General features: G+C 37.9%; 1 protein-coding gene across 1 annotated transcript in view; it reads left to right on the top strand.

Moving 5' to 3' along the window:
• Positions 1 to 19,294, top strand: part of LOC109911668 (ASXL transcriptional regulator 3) — a 269,254-nt gene that overhangs the window by 24,992 nt on the left and 224,968 nt on the right. Inside the window, exons 2-3 of the mRNA XM_048596328.1 lie at positions 9,139 to 9,221; positions 13,990 to 13,992. Of these exons, the coding sequence (XP_048452285.1) occupies positions 9,139 to 9,221; positions 13,990 to 13,992 (86 nt within the window). The remainder of the gene's footprint in view (positions 1 to 9,138; positions 9,222 to 13,989; positions 13,993 to 19,294) is intronic.

Here is a 19,294-nt window from a genome sequence, read left to right as displayed (position 1 = left end):
GTATTGGTGGAACTTCCTCATTCTCAATATGACCGCCAAACCTTCCTTCTCTATCTGGGCGTATTTACTCTCCTCATTAACCAAAGTCCCAGATACAGTCTCTATTGGGCATTCCTCTCCATTGGGCCACCTTTGAGCTAATATTACCCAAGTGCAGGATCTTCATTGGGATCATAGTGTGTCAAAAACTTAGAGGATGAAAGCTATGGCTTGGCTATGTGATCATTTCCAAGGCTGATCCTTTTTTTTTAAGAGTAGATGTAAAGGTGCCAGGATGGAGGCCAGATTATGTATGAACTCTCCGTAATGTTTCACCAGCCCAAGGAAAGACCTAAGCTCCAGTACAAATGGCCTCACATTATCCACTGGGTGTAACCCAGTGTTGTTGACTCTGTAGCCCAAGTAGGTTACTTTGGGTACATGGAACACACGTTTTTCCCTTCTAATGCATATGCCCACCTGGGAGAAACATCTAAAGACTATGTCCAATTTCTCTAAATTCTCCTTATTGATCTTCCCTGTTGTTAGTGTGCCATCTAGATGAATGGAGATCTGTGTTAGACCTTGTAAAGTGTTCTCCATCGTTCACTGAAAATTGCACAAGCTGATGATACTCCAAATGGCAGTCTCATAAATTTACAGAAATCCTTATGGGTATTAATTGTAGCATAGTTCTAGGAATCCTCATCTAATAGCAATTGCAAGTACGCATGGCTCATGCCCAGCTTCATGAAGGGCAGCCCCCTGGCAGCTTTGCACAGCAAGGGATTAGGTATTTATCCAGCTCTAAAGAGTGGTTTACCAGTTGTTTAAAATTCCCACAAAGGCAAACCATCCTGTCTGTTTTCACAGTGGGTATGAACGGTCCTGTCCTTTCCGCACACTGGACTGGTTTGATGATTCCTTCGCTTTTTAGCTGTCTGTGTTCTGCCTCCACTTTTGCCCAGAAGGCAAATGGCACTGGGTGGGCCATGCAGAATTGTGGAATTGCCTCCTGGTCAACATGCAAGGTGGCCTTGGCTCCTTTGATAGTCCCTAGACTTTCCTGAAAAACTTTCTAGGTATTTAATTAGGACCTCACTCAGCCAGCCTTTTTCTAATCGAAAAATGTTGAGCCAGTCTAGGTGAATCTTTCTCAATTCTGCCCTATCAAACTCGGGCCCAAGCCTTTTACTACAATCGGTGATAATTGAACCACTGCTTCTTGTAAGAGACCGGAACTAAAATTGTGTGCTTCATTGGTAAAGGTTTCCCGGTATAGGTTCTCAGTCTAGCCAAAGTCTTGCAAAAATGTAAGGGTTACATTCCAGAGCAAATTTTGGTGAAGACTAGTCCTGCGATCACCAGAATGGCTATGCCGGTATAGACCTCCATTACAACCGGGTGACCATTTAACCAGACATTTATTTTGACTGGTTCTGATTTGAATGTTGCTTAGCAATTTAACTGTTCCAAACCAGCTGTAGGTGAACATTCAGGGTGTGCAATCTCTTGGACACTGGCCTATGAGTTCGCTCATTCAGTTCAGGCCTAGTGGGACTCTTGCTGTCTCGTGTCCACATATCAGCAACAACTACAATGGCTTGGCAGCCCAGGTCCTGAAGAAAATTTTAACTGTTTGGCCAAGGCTTGGTTTTGTTTTGGGGTTTTGCTGTGAGCTAACCTAGAATCTCTCTGTTCAGGTTATGTCCTGATGGAGCCAATATAATTGCCTTCACTGAAGTGGTGTTCCCCAAGCTCAATAGGACTGATGAGGGTGCCCAGTTCCATTGGAACACCCTGCAACTCATATGCTCCATTTACCGCATTTTCCAATGATACTGCCAGTTGTAGTACCTATTTGAAGTCTGGTTGGGCTTCAGCTAGTAGGCGCTTTTTCATGGTTATATTCACTAATCTCACATAAACAGTCTCTCAGCATCTCATTAAGGGTTAAACCAAAGTCACATGCCTCTGCCAGTCATCTTATCTAGTCAAAAATCCTGATATGGATTCTCCTAATTCTCGAATTGCAGCTTAAAAACGATAGCGACGCAGAATTAGAGGAGGCATGGAGTCATAACATTCGTTAACTAAATCTGTCAGCACTTGAAAGGTTTTAGTATCTGGTGCCTCAAGGAAAGTTTGGTTCCTAATAACCGAAAAGGCTGCATGTCCACAAGCTCACAGGGGAAATACTGAAAGCTTGATCAAAGAAGGTAGGTTTTTAGGAGCTTCTTACAAAGGAAGTGGGAAACAGAGACATTTAGATAATGAATTTCAGAGTTTAATGGCTAGACAGCGTGTAGATGAGAAGCAAAAGGGGGCCAAGATTAAATCCTTCGGCAATTCCAGAGCTAAGAGAAGGAGCATGGGAAAAGAAAAGAATACCCTTTGAAAGTAATTCAGTAGTTATGATTACAAAGATGAGAATGGAACCAAACTAGGGAAACTCCATCAACCTGGACAACAACAAAAATGCATTGGTAGAAGATGGCGTGATTTAATGTATTGAAAGCTGCAGGCAGTTAAGAAAGATGAGAATAGGTAGTTAATCACAATCACATGTGATGAAAGCATGTTACCTGTGACTTTAACAAGGGCAATTTCAGTACTGTAGCCAGGTAGGATTCAAACATGCAATTAGGGGAAAAATGGGCGCAGATATGGGAAACAACAGCATGGTCAAGGACAACAGAAATATTAGCAACAGAGCAGTTGTCTGCAGATGCAGGGGGCTCGAAAGCTTTTCATTAGAGGTGCGATGCAAGCAGATTTGTGATACATCACCCAATGTTTCAATAAAGAATGTTGGCAGTTACGAAAATAATAAAAAGATAAAATTAAATACTCTGGGCTGATGTACCACACACTGCCATACTGTCCAGAACTTAAGAGCTTAATAAATGGCAAATGGAGTATAATGTCAGTAAATATAAAATCATCCATTTTAGCAGTAACATTATAAAGTAAGCATACTATCTCAACAGTGGGACATTGCAGAGCTCTGCGATGCAGAGGAATCTGCCTGTCCTAGGGTATAAATCACAAAAGGCTGGTATGCAGTTTTACAAAATGACAGCAGTCAGCTCAGCCAAATGAATAAAAACATGAGGTCAACTAAGGATCAGAAAAGAGGCATACACTAAGTACATAGACTGCAGAGGAGTGTGCATTAGGAGAGACGTCAAAGAATAGAAGACGAAGAGGAACAATGAAATTAAATCATCAAAGAACATAAAACAAATTAGTGTAATGCCCATGAGATATGAAGGGTGGTCATAAATTGTTTCAAAAACTATACTTTCTTGTTTAATTTTTAAAATAACATTTTCTGAATTAAAACAATGCTACTGGTGATCACTTGATTCAAATTGACTTTATTTTCTGGAAAAGTTGCACCATGGGTTATCAAGGCCCTAGAAAAAGCAAACCAAACACTAGGCTTTGTTTCTTGAGGAATTGAATGGAAAAGTAAGGAAGTTATACCAAACCTTGATCAGACAACATTTAGAATGGTGTGCAATTCGGGGCTACTCTATTGTTGTGAGGACATTAAAGCACTGGAGCTGGTGCAGAATATTCTTAGAAGGATGCTTGGCTATATCTATCAGAAATGGATTGACAGGCTGGATCCCCTCCAACTTGAAAATGGTAAGCATAGGGGTAACAAAACAGAAAGCAGTACTTAAAAGCATGAAAGGTTTTGTTAGAGTGGGTTCAGCGAGAATGTTTCCCCTTTTCTGGGAAAACTAGTGGCAATTAATATAAGATAATCACCAAGAAATCCAATAAGAAATTTAGAAAAACAATTAACAAAATGTGGTGAGAATGTGGAACTCGTTACCATAGGCAGTTGTCAGAACAAATAGTATAGTGGCTAGAAAAGCACTTAAAGGAGAATAGAGTGTGGTTAGGATGGTAAATTTAGTTATGCAAAGATGTAAGGCAGGTCAAGTGGAGCATAAACATCTGCATAGTCTGGTTGGGACAAATGGCCTGTTTCCATACTGCACATCCTAAATACACATATGTGAATGCAAGTTGCTGTTGCAATAATTATACAGAGAAAAGGAACAAAAATATTATTTTGATATGTCTCAAATTTTGAGGTGCCAGCAGCCCAACCTTCACATTTGTACAGACTTTCCACATCCCCAAATATGATAATGTAGTGCATACATTTCCTCTGTCACTTATGTACTGTGACTGAATTTCTTTGACATTTACTCAGAATTAACACGGCAAACTTCATTATCTTTATTTGCCACATTCACTCATTCAACTTGTACTTGTGCTTTAATATTTTCAATGAATACTCATGTTTGAGTTTTCTTGAAAACAAGCATCAGCATCTGTTTTGACCATCACTCTCGAACAAAGATTTTTGTTTCTGCATTGCTAATTCAGTCCAGTTTTCTTCCTGTTTCACTTTGCCATATTCATATGCTAGATCTCAAGCTTTATTAGTAAGCTTTATTAGTTTTATCTCTCCCCCATTAGATAGTTTCAAGGATGATGTATGGTTGAGAGGCAGATACTATAGAAGATAAACTCTTAGCAATATTATCTTTTAACAGTCTTTTGGCCAGTTTAAATTGATTCAAACTGCTCTCTCTGCGAAAGCTCTTGGGTCTCCATACTGGTACAGTTTGGATCAGCATTTGAGTATTCAAGAGTTGTATTGCTTTATGAAAGGGATTATTCTGCTACATCAACCGTATGCAACAAAGCATGAAGGCTCCTTGCCTGTGTACAGACTGTATTCTTGAATGAGTACTAAGTTTGCTTAAATTCATGAGCAGCAACAGGAATTCTATATGTGAATGGTGAAATCACTTTAGTTTGCGCAAGAAAATATTAAATTCATTACACAGGGGTTTACTGAAATCTGAAAGTTAGTGTTATATTGTTAGGACTTTATAATCCAACACACAGGACTCATATTTGGGAAAACTGAGTTCAAAACTCATCATTGCACATCTTTCAAAGATGTCCTGAATCTTTGGAATTCCCCTCCACAGACGGTGGTGGAGGAAGATTCAGTGAATATTTTTAAAGTGGAGACAGATAGATTCTTGAATAAAAAGGGAGTTAATGGTTAACAGAGTTAACAGCATGTTACTGAATGTTGTAGCAGACTCAAGAGAATAAGGTCATTTAATTCAGTAAAGGTAGGTGGCAGGTTAGAAGTTTGGACAGAGTATAAAAAACAGTAAGGAATTACTGAAATATTACTAAGGAATGAAAACATTACCGTATGAGAGAAAGTTAGCCAAAACATAATAACAGATAAGTTTCTTCTGATATTTAAAAAAGAGTTAACAAAATAAGTGCTGGTCCTATAGAAAGTGAGTCTGGGGAATTAGTAATGGAGGATAAAGAGATAGCAAATGAATTGCACAGATATTTTGTGGCAGTCTTCATTAGAGAGGATACAAGTAACATACTTGAAATAGCTGTAGGTCAGAAATTGAAAGACAGAGGAACTCAAGAAAATTACAATTGCCAGGAAAGTAGTATTGAGTAAATTGTTGGAACAGTAAGTTGTCTCTAGATCATGATGGATTTCATTCTTGTGTCTTAAAAGGAGTGGCCAGTGAAATAGTTGATGCATTGGTTTTAATTTGCCAAAACTCATTGCATTCAGGGAATGTTCCTTTAGATTGAAAACATAGCTCATATAACACCTTTATTTGAAAAGAGAGGGAGGCATTAAACAGGAAGCTATAAATCAGTTCCCTTAGCATCTGTCATCGGGAAAAAAATGTTAGAAGTTATTATGAAAGATGTTATAACAGGGCATTTGGATAAGTTCAAGATAATCACCCATAGCCAATACAGTTTTGCCAAATGGAAATCACGTTTAACTAATTTTTTGAAATTCTTTGAATGCAAGGGTCAGGATGTCACAGTTGCGATCAGTTTGGAATGGCATCATGGTTGGCACAGACTTGGTCAGACAAAGGGCCTGTTCCTATGCTGAATTGTTCTATGTTTTATATTATGCTTCGGTTATATAGGGCATCGGTGAGACCGCATCTATAGTACTGTACAGTACTGGTCACTATACTTAGGGAAATATGTTAATCTGTTGGAAGTAATTCAGAGCACTTTTACTAGACTAATACCTGGAAAGAGCAAATTGCCTTACGTCGAAAGGCTAGATAGTCTAGGTTTGTATTGTGGAGTTTAGAAAAGTCAAAGGTGACGCATTTGAAACATATAAGATCCCCAGGGGAGAGGAGGTGGACTTGATTGAGCGGATTTTGAAAGATGTTTTCTCTTGTGGGAGAATCTCAAAGTTGGGGGTCATATTTAAAAATAAGAGTTGTCCATTTAAACAAAGATGATGAAACAGTCTCTCATGAGGTTGTGTGTCTTTGGATTTCTCTTCCTTTAATGCCATGATGCTGAATTTTTAAATATTTTTAAGGCGTAGATAGATAGATTCCTGATCGCCAAGGATCCAAGGTTATTGGGGAGATGCAGGAAATACAGTTGAGGTTAAAATCAGAGCAGCCATGATCTTATTGAATGGCAGAGTAGGCTCGAAGGACCAGGTGGCCCACTCTTGTTCTCAAGTTTGCATGTAATTGTTGAAAAGTGGCAACCTGAAGTGGATGGGATGATGAAACAGCAAAAGAATCTGGTCTGTAACAATTAAAGAAGGCAGCCCACCAAAAAGGTGGAAAAAAGAAAAATATTTCCATGGAAGTGAATCCTGAAATGTTTGAAAGTGAGAGAAGAGATACCATGATGGATAAAAGGAAAATTTAGGAGGGGTTAGATTGAAAGAAGGCAATGCACCAGAGTCCAATAGGACACATCAAAGCACCTGAACAAAGCAAACGTGAAAATTATGGGATCCTTAGAAATTCTATTTCAGGAGTCTACTACCAGTGAGTGACTAATGTATTGTTAAAATGGGATTCAGTGCTAGTTTGGGTAATAGGCTATTTAAGTAACATTTGTGCTGGGAATTCTTCTTTGTTGTCTTTAGAGATGGGATCACTTTCAAAAAAGAGAAAATAGATTTTGAAGGCCTGGTTGTAGTTGACCAAACTCTTCAATTATTTGAAGAGATAAATGACATCATATATAGAGAAATCATTGGATGCACATGAAATTGGGAAGGAAGCACCTAGGTAATTCTGGATGATTGAGAATGGAAAAATAAAGAGGTCAAGTAAGAGAAGATGGAAAAGAATGAGTAAGAATTAAAGACAGTTTTGCAGAATGGTTTGAAGTAGATTAAGGTGCTATTTTGTTATAAAAAGTCACTTGACAACTGTTCGAAGTTGTATCATGTGGTTTTAAGAGAAATTCTGGTTAAAGAAATTTTCATTTAGATCTTTATTTCTTCACAAATTTTTATTCTTAAATTAGCCTATGCCTTAGAACAATGAAAGTTAATGTGTATTTTAGAATTATAATAAAAATAGTAACACAACTATAATCAATTGGTTCAATTCTCAAATAAGTTACTATAAGTCTTTCCTCAGACCAAGAGCATTTGCTGCCCTTATCACTCTAAATAATAGAAGTGTTTCAGAGATAGTAGGAACTGCAGATGCTGGAGTTTTCTAAAGAAGGGTCTAGGCCCGAAACGTTAGCCTTCCTGCTCCTCTGATGCTACTTGGCCTGCTGTGTTCATCCAGCTCTACACCTTGTTACCTCAAATAATAGAAGTTGCAGATTTGTCAAAGCAGCCTTGCAAAGTTGCAACAGCACACTTTGTTAGAGAGTTAGGAGGTGAATCATGTGCCACAGAATTTCCAGTCTCTGACCCATTCTTGTAACCATAACATTTACGTGGCTGATCCAATCAATATTTTGGTCACTGGTAACCTGCAGAATGCTGAAGCTGGGGGATTCAACAATAGTAAAGCCGTTGAATGCGAAGTGGGGTTGGTTAGATTCACTCTTGTTTGAGATAGTTGTTGCCTGCCACTTGTGTGCCACAAATGTTTCTTTCTACATTATCTAAGGTTGAACTTTTCAGATGCTGTTGCATGCAGACATGAGCTGCTTCAGTGCCTGATAAGTAGCAAACAATATTGAGTACTGTGCAAACATTCCCACTTCTGACCTCATTAATAAGGGAAGATCATTGATGAAGCAGTTGAAGTGGCTTTAGCCCAGGACATTACTCTGAGGAGCCCCTGCAGATATGTGCTGGAACGGAGATGATTGAGTTCCAATTTGAGCTAGATATGATTCCCAACCAGTGGAGAAATTTCCTCCAATTTGCATTGATTTCACTTCTGCTAGGCTTCTTCATGCCTCATTCAGTCAAATACTGCTTTGACAGCAAAGGTAGTCACTCTCATCCCTTCTGTTGAATTTCGTTCTTTTGCCCTTGTTTTCACAAAGGCTGTAATGAAGTCTGGAGTTGAGTAACCCTGTCAGAACTCAAACTGAGAGTCAGCAAGCAAGTTATTGCTGTGTAAGTGGCAATTAATAGTAATGATGAAGATACTTTCTATAAACTTGCTGCTGATTGAGAGTAGACTGATGGGATGATAAATGGCAGTTTTGAATTTGTCAGTTTTTTTTGTGAACTGGACATAACTGAACATTTACTACATTGCCAGGTAAATGCCAATGTTGTAGCTGTACCACTAGAACAAGTGGAACTGCTTGACTTAGGGTCAAATCATTGAGAAGTCCTCAGTATTACTGTTAAAATATGGTCAGGACACACATCCTTTGATGTATCCAATGGGTTCAGCATTTCTTGATAGTGTGTGGATTGAATTGAATTGGCTGAAATCTTGCATTTGAGATTATGCGAACACTCAGATGAGTTTGTAACTGCTTAAAAAAAAACAAAATAAATAATAGCTATTTTTGGAACACTATAGATCCTAGTTGTGCAATGAGCTTGAACTAGGAGTTCTCATGTTCTTTACAATGAATTGGTTGTTATTTTGACCGATAAGTACAAAATAATACAGTGAAACAATATACTGCTTTTAATATAGACCATATGTAGTGTCATTTTCAATAAGGCATTCCTTTTCTGCCTATTTTAGAGTAAGTTAATGTACCTTTGCAATTGTGAAAATAGACTTCTTCTTCCATCAATATAAATCTCACAATGTTGGTCTTCTTTCTTTGCTCTCATGATGAATGTGTGCATTTTATTTCTGCTAGGTCCTGGAAAAACATCCTAACACGCCAATGACACCAAAACAGATATTACAAGTCATTCAGAAAGAGGGCTTGAAAGAAATGAGGTCAGTAATAACCAACATAATTGCATTTGGAATACCTGCTAATTCTGAACATGGATTTTGTTATTTAAGTTTAAATAAACTTAGTAGGGGTTTTTAGTCAAGTTTTTAAAATCACTTTCCTTGTGAATCTGTTCTTGTGAATCATTTCAGACTACAAGTTCAGATTTGTTTCATGATGGTGCACCAAATGCCCTACCTATATTAATAATCTGTCTCTCTCATAATTCTAGTTTATTCCTTGTTCTACTAGATTATCGTCAGTGATCATACACCTGTTAGAACAAAGTTAAAGGTGTAATAGATTACAAGTAAGGGCAAAAGTGCAAAGGTGGGAAGAAAAAGGCTGGTGATTAGATGGAAATCAAGAGATTAAATGATAAAGAGTTGATTATGCAAGACAAAAATGGCTGATGATAAGACAAGAGGATTTTGTGGTGTAAGGACTCTGCACACTGTGATATAGAGGCTTCACAAGCAAATCAACATGGTATTTCCGTAAGGAGCTTTGAGGTACATCACATTGTTCAAATGTACACTGCACAACAAAAGTTTTCATGCCACATCGTGGGAGTGAAATTCTGCTAATAAGCCAACATGATAGCCCGACCACAATGAAAAGACGCTCTTGCACATCACATAATATGTCCTTGAATACTTACAGTTCATTGTGTGAATGTGGAGCTGAAAAGTGTTATCTGCCGGTTCTAGCTATGGAACGCGTATATGAACTGAAATACGGAGGTGAAGCTTCTAAATATGTTTATCTGATCAAATTTGCTTAGCTGGCATACAACATACAAATTAGGAGAAGATGTATACGATTCAGTCCATTGAGCCTACTTTACTATGGAAAAAGATCATGGTCGATCTGCCTATGTTTTAAATTCCACATTGCCATCAACCTCCAATAACATTTATCAAACTAACTATTAGTCTACACCAGTGATTCCCAACCTTGTCAGTATCAAGGTGCACTTCAATGAGACAAACAATTCCACGGCATAGTTACTTTTTCAGATGAATTGATTGTTCATAAACGCCGCATTTTCTTGCATTTACTATTTATGGCCTTACTAGACAGGCTTGCAACAAACTGTAAACAACAAACTAAACAAGGATCAAAAACATTAATGTTTCAAATTCATTAGCAAGAATACACCTGTGAAAGAGTTAGGTTTAGGGCTAGGGTCAGTTCTTTAAATGCAGACACAAGCACATTTTAAAAATCTGCTCAACTCAACTATTTCTAACTATTCATGGATCAGAGCAAAACACAACATCGAGTAAATCGCAATTTACCAAGTTAGTGGGAAACCTGGGTATGCCAGTTTGCACAGAATTTTTTGATCCATGGAGGAATTGATAAGAGGGTCACTCACTAATCTTGCTCCATTGACAAGCGCTCCCTCCAGTTGATTTTCATGTATGCCCATGTTGAAAATGAGAGCACGTAAACAGCAAGAGTACAGCAAAAGCATGACCAGACACTGTCAGCTATTCATATACTACAGTCAGCCAAAACAGGTACACAGACATATTGCCAAACTTTGGCTTCATTGTGTGATTCATCCCTACTTCTGAGTTTTCCTCTTTTTCTTTTACCTTCAGATTTTGTGATGAATCAGAAGACAGTGAACTAAATCACACACCCAGTCACATTTTTCCACATTTACTGAGATTTTGAATTTTTCTTAGAGTTGTTTGAATGTGAGGCTGAGCATCTTAATAGCTGTATTTGCTGCTGAAGATACTAGTGGAAGTATATCAAGTGAACTCCCTGCCACTGTCTCTTGCTAAAGCCCAGTTTTGACCTGAAACCTTGAAGTTTATTTTATCTGGATCATCTCGTTTTCCCCTGGCATTTTAGTATTCATCTCATTCTGATGCCTGAAAGCATCTGTGAGATATGCCAGCTTAACCCCAATTAAAATCAGGTAGTAACTGTTTATAAGGTAGTTCATGCATTGTTGAAAACTCTCTCAGTTCTCTCTGGAGCTCATGAACACAGGAGAGAACCTTGCCCCGTGATAACGATTGCACCTGGATATATAACAGTAAACTCTGATGATTGGCCTCATCTCTTCTGACAAAATAGTGAACAACTGTAAATTATCTTATGTAATTCATGATTTTCACAGCTTTCTCTAATACTGCACCTAACTCTGCTGTCATTGTTTGGCTACAAGAGCTTCATGGTGGAGGATGCAATGGGTAATCTCAAAGCAGGATTTGCTCTTTTATCTTACTGACAAATTATTTGACTTTCTCCATTGTGGAGGTTTCTCTGTCAGTGCAAATGCTCCTACATATGACCTAGGTAGGTTTGCTGTCCCTCAGGTACCTAAAATATTTCTTCAATAGTCACATGAAAATTTCCGGAATGGAATTCCCATTAACTTACTGAACATTGGCCAGCTGCTGGCAGTGTCCAATCTTTTCAGTGGACTTATCAATCTGCAAAGCATATGTCTAACTAGTAGCGAACTTCACTTGCAGAACCTTTTTGATATCAGCTGACATGCCGTCAATTTGCTGTTTTAAATGTATTATCAGAGAGTGGAATTTTATCAATCTTTTATACAGCATCAGCTCCTGACAACACACCTACAACTTTTTATATGCAGGCATGATTCACATTTTGGCGATGGTACGAGGCTTCTTTGATTTTGCTACAAGGTTAACCGTCAAGTAACTGGCCTCTTGAGCTTTATCTGAATGTGCACAATTCATCAGACATTGGGTCTGCTTGATGTTTTGTTCTCTCAAACTCTTAATGCGTTAGTTCACAAGAAATGGATGCTTCATCTGTAAATAGCATCTTAACAAACTTTGTACCATTGCAATGTTTGCCAACTTCTCTCTGCAGATGAGACATTCAGGTAAGTGGCAACCAGCGTGTCCTGTCCATGAAAATCCAAAATACAAATAGCTCCCATTATACTGGCTCTGAACAGTTCTTGGATTTCTTTTCCTTTGGGTTCAAATATTTCATTCAATTGCCTCTTTTGACAAAAAACTTAACCGTTTCTTGTTAGAATCTATTCTAAGACTTAGTTCAGTGGCCTAACTAAAGAAAATTCCAAAAATATTAACCTTAAAATCCGTCCTAAGATGGAAATTTGTCCAAGTAGACAGGTCACTTCAACAGCTGTTTCAATTGTGAGCCTTTTTACTGCACATGTGTAGTTTCTTCTCATACCAAAGATACAATCTTTGATCAGTGCACTTGAACATTTGCAAGCAAACTGCATGACCGGGCAAATTTCCCTTCTCCTGTGCACGTGCAGTGATGAATGTCCATGCATTTGTAGTAAAGGAAGTTGATACAAAGCAGCACTGGTTCCTGAGAATTTTGCAGCACACTTCTCATCTTGTTGTGGTTGTGCCTGGTTGAAAACCTCTGGAGTACACAATGATCATGATTGCTTAATGGAAAATTCTTGATGTGCATTCTTCGAAAATGAATTAACTGCCGCTGCTATGCAAGTTAAAGCCAGATTGTTGGCATTACTGAATCAAAAATGATACTCTGCCGCACCAGAAGAAAAATCTGTACCTACCTCCACCTGCTTTGCATAAGGGATCGCCATAAATTGCACAACTGACCTTTCATACATCTGACAAAGTTTCACTTTGTATTCTTAGGAGTGAATTGCAGGCTCTGCCTTCGATACCAGATAACCCCGCATACCCCCATCCTCCTTGTTCCCCCTTCTTTTGCTATCCTTGTGACCCTATGACCATTCAGCCTCCCTCCATTCCTGTTGATCTTTTTTACATAACTATTAATGTACCCAGTTTACATCCAGTGTTATGTTATGTCTAACAGTCATTAAATTAGTGTATATTTAACACATATGTTCATGATAAGATCGCCGTACTATAGCATGTAATCTAAGGGTATAAACGTTCATGCTCTATCTTATTCCAGGATCACTTGAAGCATGAAAAACTACTGGAACCATAGCCGTCCATTGTAGCCAAATGGTTTAATGTTAGCCCAGACACTTGTATGCCTGTGAATGTAATGTTTGTATATTATAGGCCATGCTTATTGGAGGTCAATCATGTCAGTCCCAGTACATCTCTGTGGGACTTCCTCAGACCCAACCTAACCCTGAAGCTCTTTCACCGTTTCATCATTAATCCTTCTTCATAATAAGGTCAGGAGATGTTCACTGATGATTGCATCATGTCCAACACCATTCAGCACTCCTCAGATATGGCAGCTCCACAAGCGGCTTGACACAAACAATATCCTAGTCTGTGCTATTAAAAGACAAGTAAACATTCAGCCATAAAACTACCAGGAATTGACCATAGGTTAGGTGTGTAATGGAATACTTGCCACTTACCTGCATTTTCAGCAACATTCAAGAAGCTCAACACCATCCAGGCCAAAGAAGCCTGTTTGATTGACACCCATTCACCACCTTCAATATTTATTCCTTATACCATCAACACAGAGTGGCAGCAGAGCATACCATCTACAAGATGCACTCCAACAACCTCCCATGGCTCATTCATCAGCACCTTCCAAACTTGTGACCTCCACCACCTAGAAGAACAAGATTGTTGATGGATAGGAATACCACCAGTTGCAAGATCCCCTCCAAACCGCACATCATCTTTGAATTGTATCACCATTCCTTCACTGTCACTGGATCAATACCTTGGATGCTTTCTAACAGCACTGAGAGTATATTTACCACCTTCTCCATCAACTGTGGTAGCTCAAGAAGACAGCTCACCTCAGTCTTCTCAAGAGGAGGTAAGAGTAGGGAATAAGATGTTTAGCCAGCAATGCCTACAGCATGTGAATGAATAAATAAAGAATATTTTTTATATTGTGAGATCTGTGATTTTTTAACTTATTGAATAGGGCAGTAAATAATATGCTGTCACTTCTCTTCTTTGCTATCCATCTGTAAAATCTAATTTCGTGTATAGAGAAATCTGGTGAAATCTGATGCAATTAGAATATTTTTAAGCATTAGTGGTTTATCAAACTACAAATAAACTGCTGTTAATCAGGTTATTTGATTATCATAGTTATTCTTTAGTTAATAAAAAAAACGGGATGCTAGAAGTAGTCAAGAAAACTGGCAACATCTGGGGTTAGAGCCGCAAGGATAAGGTGTCATACCAATGACATTTAATCTGAACTGGATGCTAATGAATAACGTCCTTTGTTCATAACCTTATTTTTAATTTGAATAAGATAGAAAGAGAACTGTTGATGTAATGAACTTCAGTGAATGTTGAATGAGGCAGACTTGGGATATTTTATTACAATTTAGAAACTAGACTAACCAGGAAATTGGAATTAACTAAATGAATATCTGGAGTTTCAGGAGGCTGGCTGATTTAACTGTCATTTTAGAGGTAATGCTCAGTAGTTAAGATTTATTGATATCATATAAAGGGTAAAACTGTAGGGTAATTTTCCAACTTTGTATATTTAACCAGGAGTATTACCCATGCAGGACAATTGTCAGAAATGTGGATAGATCAAAATATTCAGAAAATCATGCCTTATGTATTTGAATTTTAAAACATGCTGGTGTTCAGCTTGGTTTGGTCTTATGCAGATCACTACATGCTGAAGGATAGAACTGTAAACTTTACACACTTAGAAGTTTTATTTGCAATGATACACAAAACCATATACCTCCAAAGCCAACAAACATGATTTCAGTCTGCTCCTACATTTAGGGACACAAGTGAACTCCAAGTCATGCTCTGGTATACAGTTAAACACTCAATTGCTATTCAACTTCCTCTCCAAAAGCATGATGCAACAAATTCTAAGAACTTTTAATTGTCAATTAAATGAGCTTGGACCTATGCAAATGAATATGTAGTTCTAGGAAGGAAAGAAAGGCAAAAATGAAAATTTCAAGAGACTTTCTGTACTTCAAAACATAAACTGCTAATTTACTGCAACATTATGATTAGTCCAACTAGTAATGTATTTTAATATACCCTTCCAATACACTTGCTCCATTCTTTCTTTGAAGACATGATTCTAAGTTAAGGTTACATAGGCACCACTCTGCTTGTATGGGCCATTCATGTTTAGAATGACAATCATCTTTCAGTAAAGGGCTGCACTGAAAAACATTCAGTTATGATTCTGTTTGCATCTGCAGCTCATGCACAAGCATTGATCATGTATTGAACTGTAAGAAATTTGGCTAACATATTTTCCTTGCTGATCCCAAAATAATGATTCGGACTGTGGAACCCAACTTGCTTCTGTAGCTGAAATCAAACCTTACTAAGGAGAAATAAAAACAGAAAATGCTGGAGCAACTCAATACGTCTGGCAGAAGAAGAGTGATATCAGACTCAAAACATTACCTCTGTTTCTCTCTGTAAAGATACCTGCTGAATTTATCCAGCATTTCTTGTTTTTATTTCAGATTTCTGGCATCTACAGTAGTTTTTTTCATTTTATAAAATAGAATCTGGAATTTTGCTTTTATGACATTTTGCTGAACCAGATTGTAACTCCACTATCAAACTGCTAAGGTGGCATATTAATATGTTCAATTTTAAACACAGGAAAACATTTAAATACTCAAACTATAAAAGATATTCTAAGTTCAATGTTTTTGTCACATAGTCATTTTGCTCTTTTCATTACTAAAGATTTTTAATTTAATTTGATTATTTGCATTGTTGCATTGTCATAGATTATTTTCTTTTTTTCTTTCTGCTTTACACATTGGATTTTATTCAACATCTGGTGACATGATTTAGAAGGTGAGCAGACTTGATATAATTTAATTCTTTTGATACCTAGTGTAACTGGATGTCCTGTACTTTTATGTTTCTTGTTTTTTATGTTTTAAAGGGACAAAAAGATTTCTATTCAGAATCTCTTCTGTTCATTGACAAAGTAAATGTAGAAAGGATGTTTTTTACTTGATTTTTACTTCTTTTACTTGATTGGGTTGGGCTGTTATCATTGATTATGGTTCTTCAGTGTTTCTCTTCAGGCAACTAGTAAGAAGTATGTAAAAATCTCACCACCCCTCAAAGTGGTGACTCAATTGTGTTTCACACTTCTCTATCAAATTATTTTCTCCTAGCCCCCAAAAAAACTTAACTAAAATTGGCGACTCTTGTACAGAAATATGCAGCCATAATTTTGCATGGCACAATGCCAGTCTGTGACACAAATACAGTGTTCTAATGTCATCACTAACTTTTTGACATCAGTTGCAATAACTCTAATAAACTCACTGCCACAGTAGTAAAGGAGCTCTTTTTCAAAATATTCTCGAAAGTTATTAGTGTGGTTAACTGCAAACTAAATTTCTCATCCACTTTTTGAAAAATGTTTGCATTGAATGTGGCATCAGTAGGAGGACCAGCATTCATTGCCATCTCCACTTGTCCTCGAACGAGTTCTAATGCTGCCTTCTTGACAACTGAAGAATTTGATTGATCATTTCCAAAGTGCAATTAAGAATAGGGCAGCAGGTTTCCTTCCCTAAAGCACATTAGTGAATTAATTGGGGTTTTACAGTAATTCAGAAATTTCATGGTCAGGATTAATGACAGTAGATTTTGATTCCAGACTTTGTAACTAACTGAATTCAAATTCCTCAAGTTCTGTGGTTGAATTTGACTTCATGCATTTGACTATCATAGAATCATAGAATCCCTACAGTATGGAAACAAGCCATTCGGCCCAACAAGTCCACAACGCCCCTCCGAAGAGCATCCCACCCAGACCCATTCTCCTACCCCTGCAATTCCCTTGTCTAACCCACCTACCCTAAACATCCCTGAACACTAGAGGCTATTTAGCATAGCCAATCCACCTAGCCTGCACATCTTTGGATTGTGGGAGGAAACCGGAGCACCCAGAGGAAACCCACGCAGACAAGGGGAGAATGTGCAAACTACACACAGACAGTCGCCCGAGGCTGGAATTGAACCCAGGTCCCTGGTGCTGTGAGGCAGCAGTGCTAATGACTGAGCCAAAGGGTCGCCCCAACTAATTTATTGTTTAGATATTTGGATTGCCAGCCTTCTACCATAGACATTATGCTAACACATCTGAACATTTTGAATGACTTTCACCAATATCATAAATGTTTTCTGATGTAATGCAAGTAGACCTCTAGATTTGTAAGAAAAAGGTTTTGTTGGAACTTCATCATTGAATTATGTTTTGCTTTCTTTAACTGCTCCGAAAATTTCCAGCAAATTTAACTCATAAAGGGTCCGTACTATTGACCGAGGATCCTAACTCTCCTAATTCTAAATAATAAGTTGCCTTCTATTCCTCCAACAAAAACGAGTAACCACACACTTATCCGCATTAACCTTCATCTACCAAACTTTGGCTCATCACCTAACCTATTCATATCTATTTGTAAATTTCTTACTTCTTCATTGTAACTTACTTTCCCAGCTATTTTGGTATCTGGAAATTTGGCCACTTTTTAATCCCTGCATCCTAGTCATTAATGTAGATTGTAAATAATTGGGGTTGGAGGATTGAACTTTGTGACACCCCACTAGTTACATCTTGCCAACTCGAAAAAGATCTATTTATCCCAAATATCTGCTTTCTGTCAGTTAGCCATTCCTCTATCCAAGCTAATAAATGACCTCTAACCCCATCTTGCCTGTGTAATAACCCTTTGTGCAGCACCTTATCCAAAACCCTCAAGTGCCAGGCATTGATCATCTCCTGAAAAAAGGATCTACTCATTATCCTTTACATTCAATGGCATTACCGTCTTTGAATCCTCCCACTGTCTACATTGTGTTCAGGGGGTTACAATTGACTATAAATGGAACTGGATTAGCCATACAAATACTTTGACTATGAAAGCAGGTCAGAGGCTAGGAATTTTACAGCGTATATCTAACCTCCTGACTCCAATACCCACCATCTATAAAGCAAAAATCATGAGTGTGACGGAGTACCCTACACTTGCCTGGATGAGTAAAAATCCAGAAACACTCAAATATCAATACAATATCCAGGACAAAGCAGTCCACCTGATTGGCACCACAACCAAAAGCAAAACACTCCCTCCGCCTCTAAGGCGCAGTAGCAGCAGTGTGCGCCATCTACAAAATGCACTGCAGAAATTCACCAATGTTCTCTAGGTAACATCTTCCAAATTCATGGCCACTACTGTATAGAAGGACAAGGGCAGCAGGCACATGTGAACAACACCATCTGCAAGTTCCCTCCATGCTAGTCAGTGTCCTGTCTTGGAAATAGACTATCTTCTTTCAGAGTCCTTGGAAAGAAATCTAAATTGATATCACCAAGTGCCAAACTCTAAATGGAGTGCAGCAGTTTAAAAAGGCAGTTCACCAACACCCTCTCTAGGCCAGTTATGAATGGGCAATAAATGCTGACCCAGCCAGCAAAGCCCACATCCATGAATAATATTTTTAATTGTTTTGTCTTCTAATCATTTCTCTTAAGCTTTGCCCAAATTGGCAAAAACAAAAATATCCAGTTACTGCAATAAATAGTCCATACCATCAGTTTGTGGACATTGTTAAATTATGTATCAATTGAGAGTTTTAAGACTGTATGACTGTGAAAGTGTATTCATCCTTAATCCAGAGTTCAATTTTGACAATCTTCTTGCCTAACTTCACTTATCCCTGTCTCTTGATGACTACAATTATGATAACTTTGAAGTTCCTCCATTTCCCAGGCTTTACAGCAGCAAAAAGTTGTTCGGCTCTTGGAAGGAGGCATTAAATTCTGCTTGTGGAGTTATAACATTTTATAGTCTATCATACTTGCACTGTGTTTCTGAAACAGCTATTCACTTAACATATCATTTCTCTGTAAATATATATCTACTTCTCTTTTAAAATATGTTATCCATGTTGTATCTGCCTGTGTTTCTAATTTGATATTCTATGCCCTAATAAACTTCTACTGAGCATAATTCCCTTTCCTTTAGTTCATTCATTTGCTGATGATCTTAAATTTACATTCTCGGGTTACTAGCTTTTTGCAATTTATTTCACAAAAACACTTCATAATTTTGAACATCTTTACCTGTGTTAACTTTTTC

This window comes from Rhincodon typus, chromosome 4 (genome assembly GCF_021869965.1).
Source record: "Rhincodon typus isolate 14 chromosome 4, sRhiTyp1.1, whole genome shotgun sequence".
Classification (NCBI taxonomy): domain Eukaryota; kingdom Metazoa; phylum Chordata; class Chondrichthyes; order Orectolobiformes; family Rhincodontidae; genus Rhincodon; species Rhincodon typus.
Note: the sequence above shows the minus strand (reverse complement) of the source record. Positions and strands in the feature narration are given on the sequence as shown.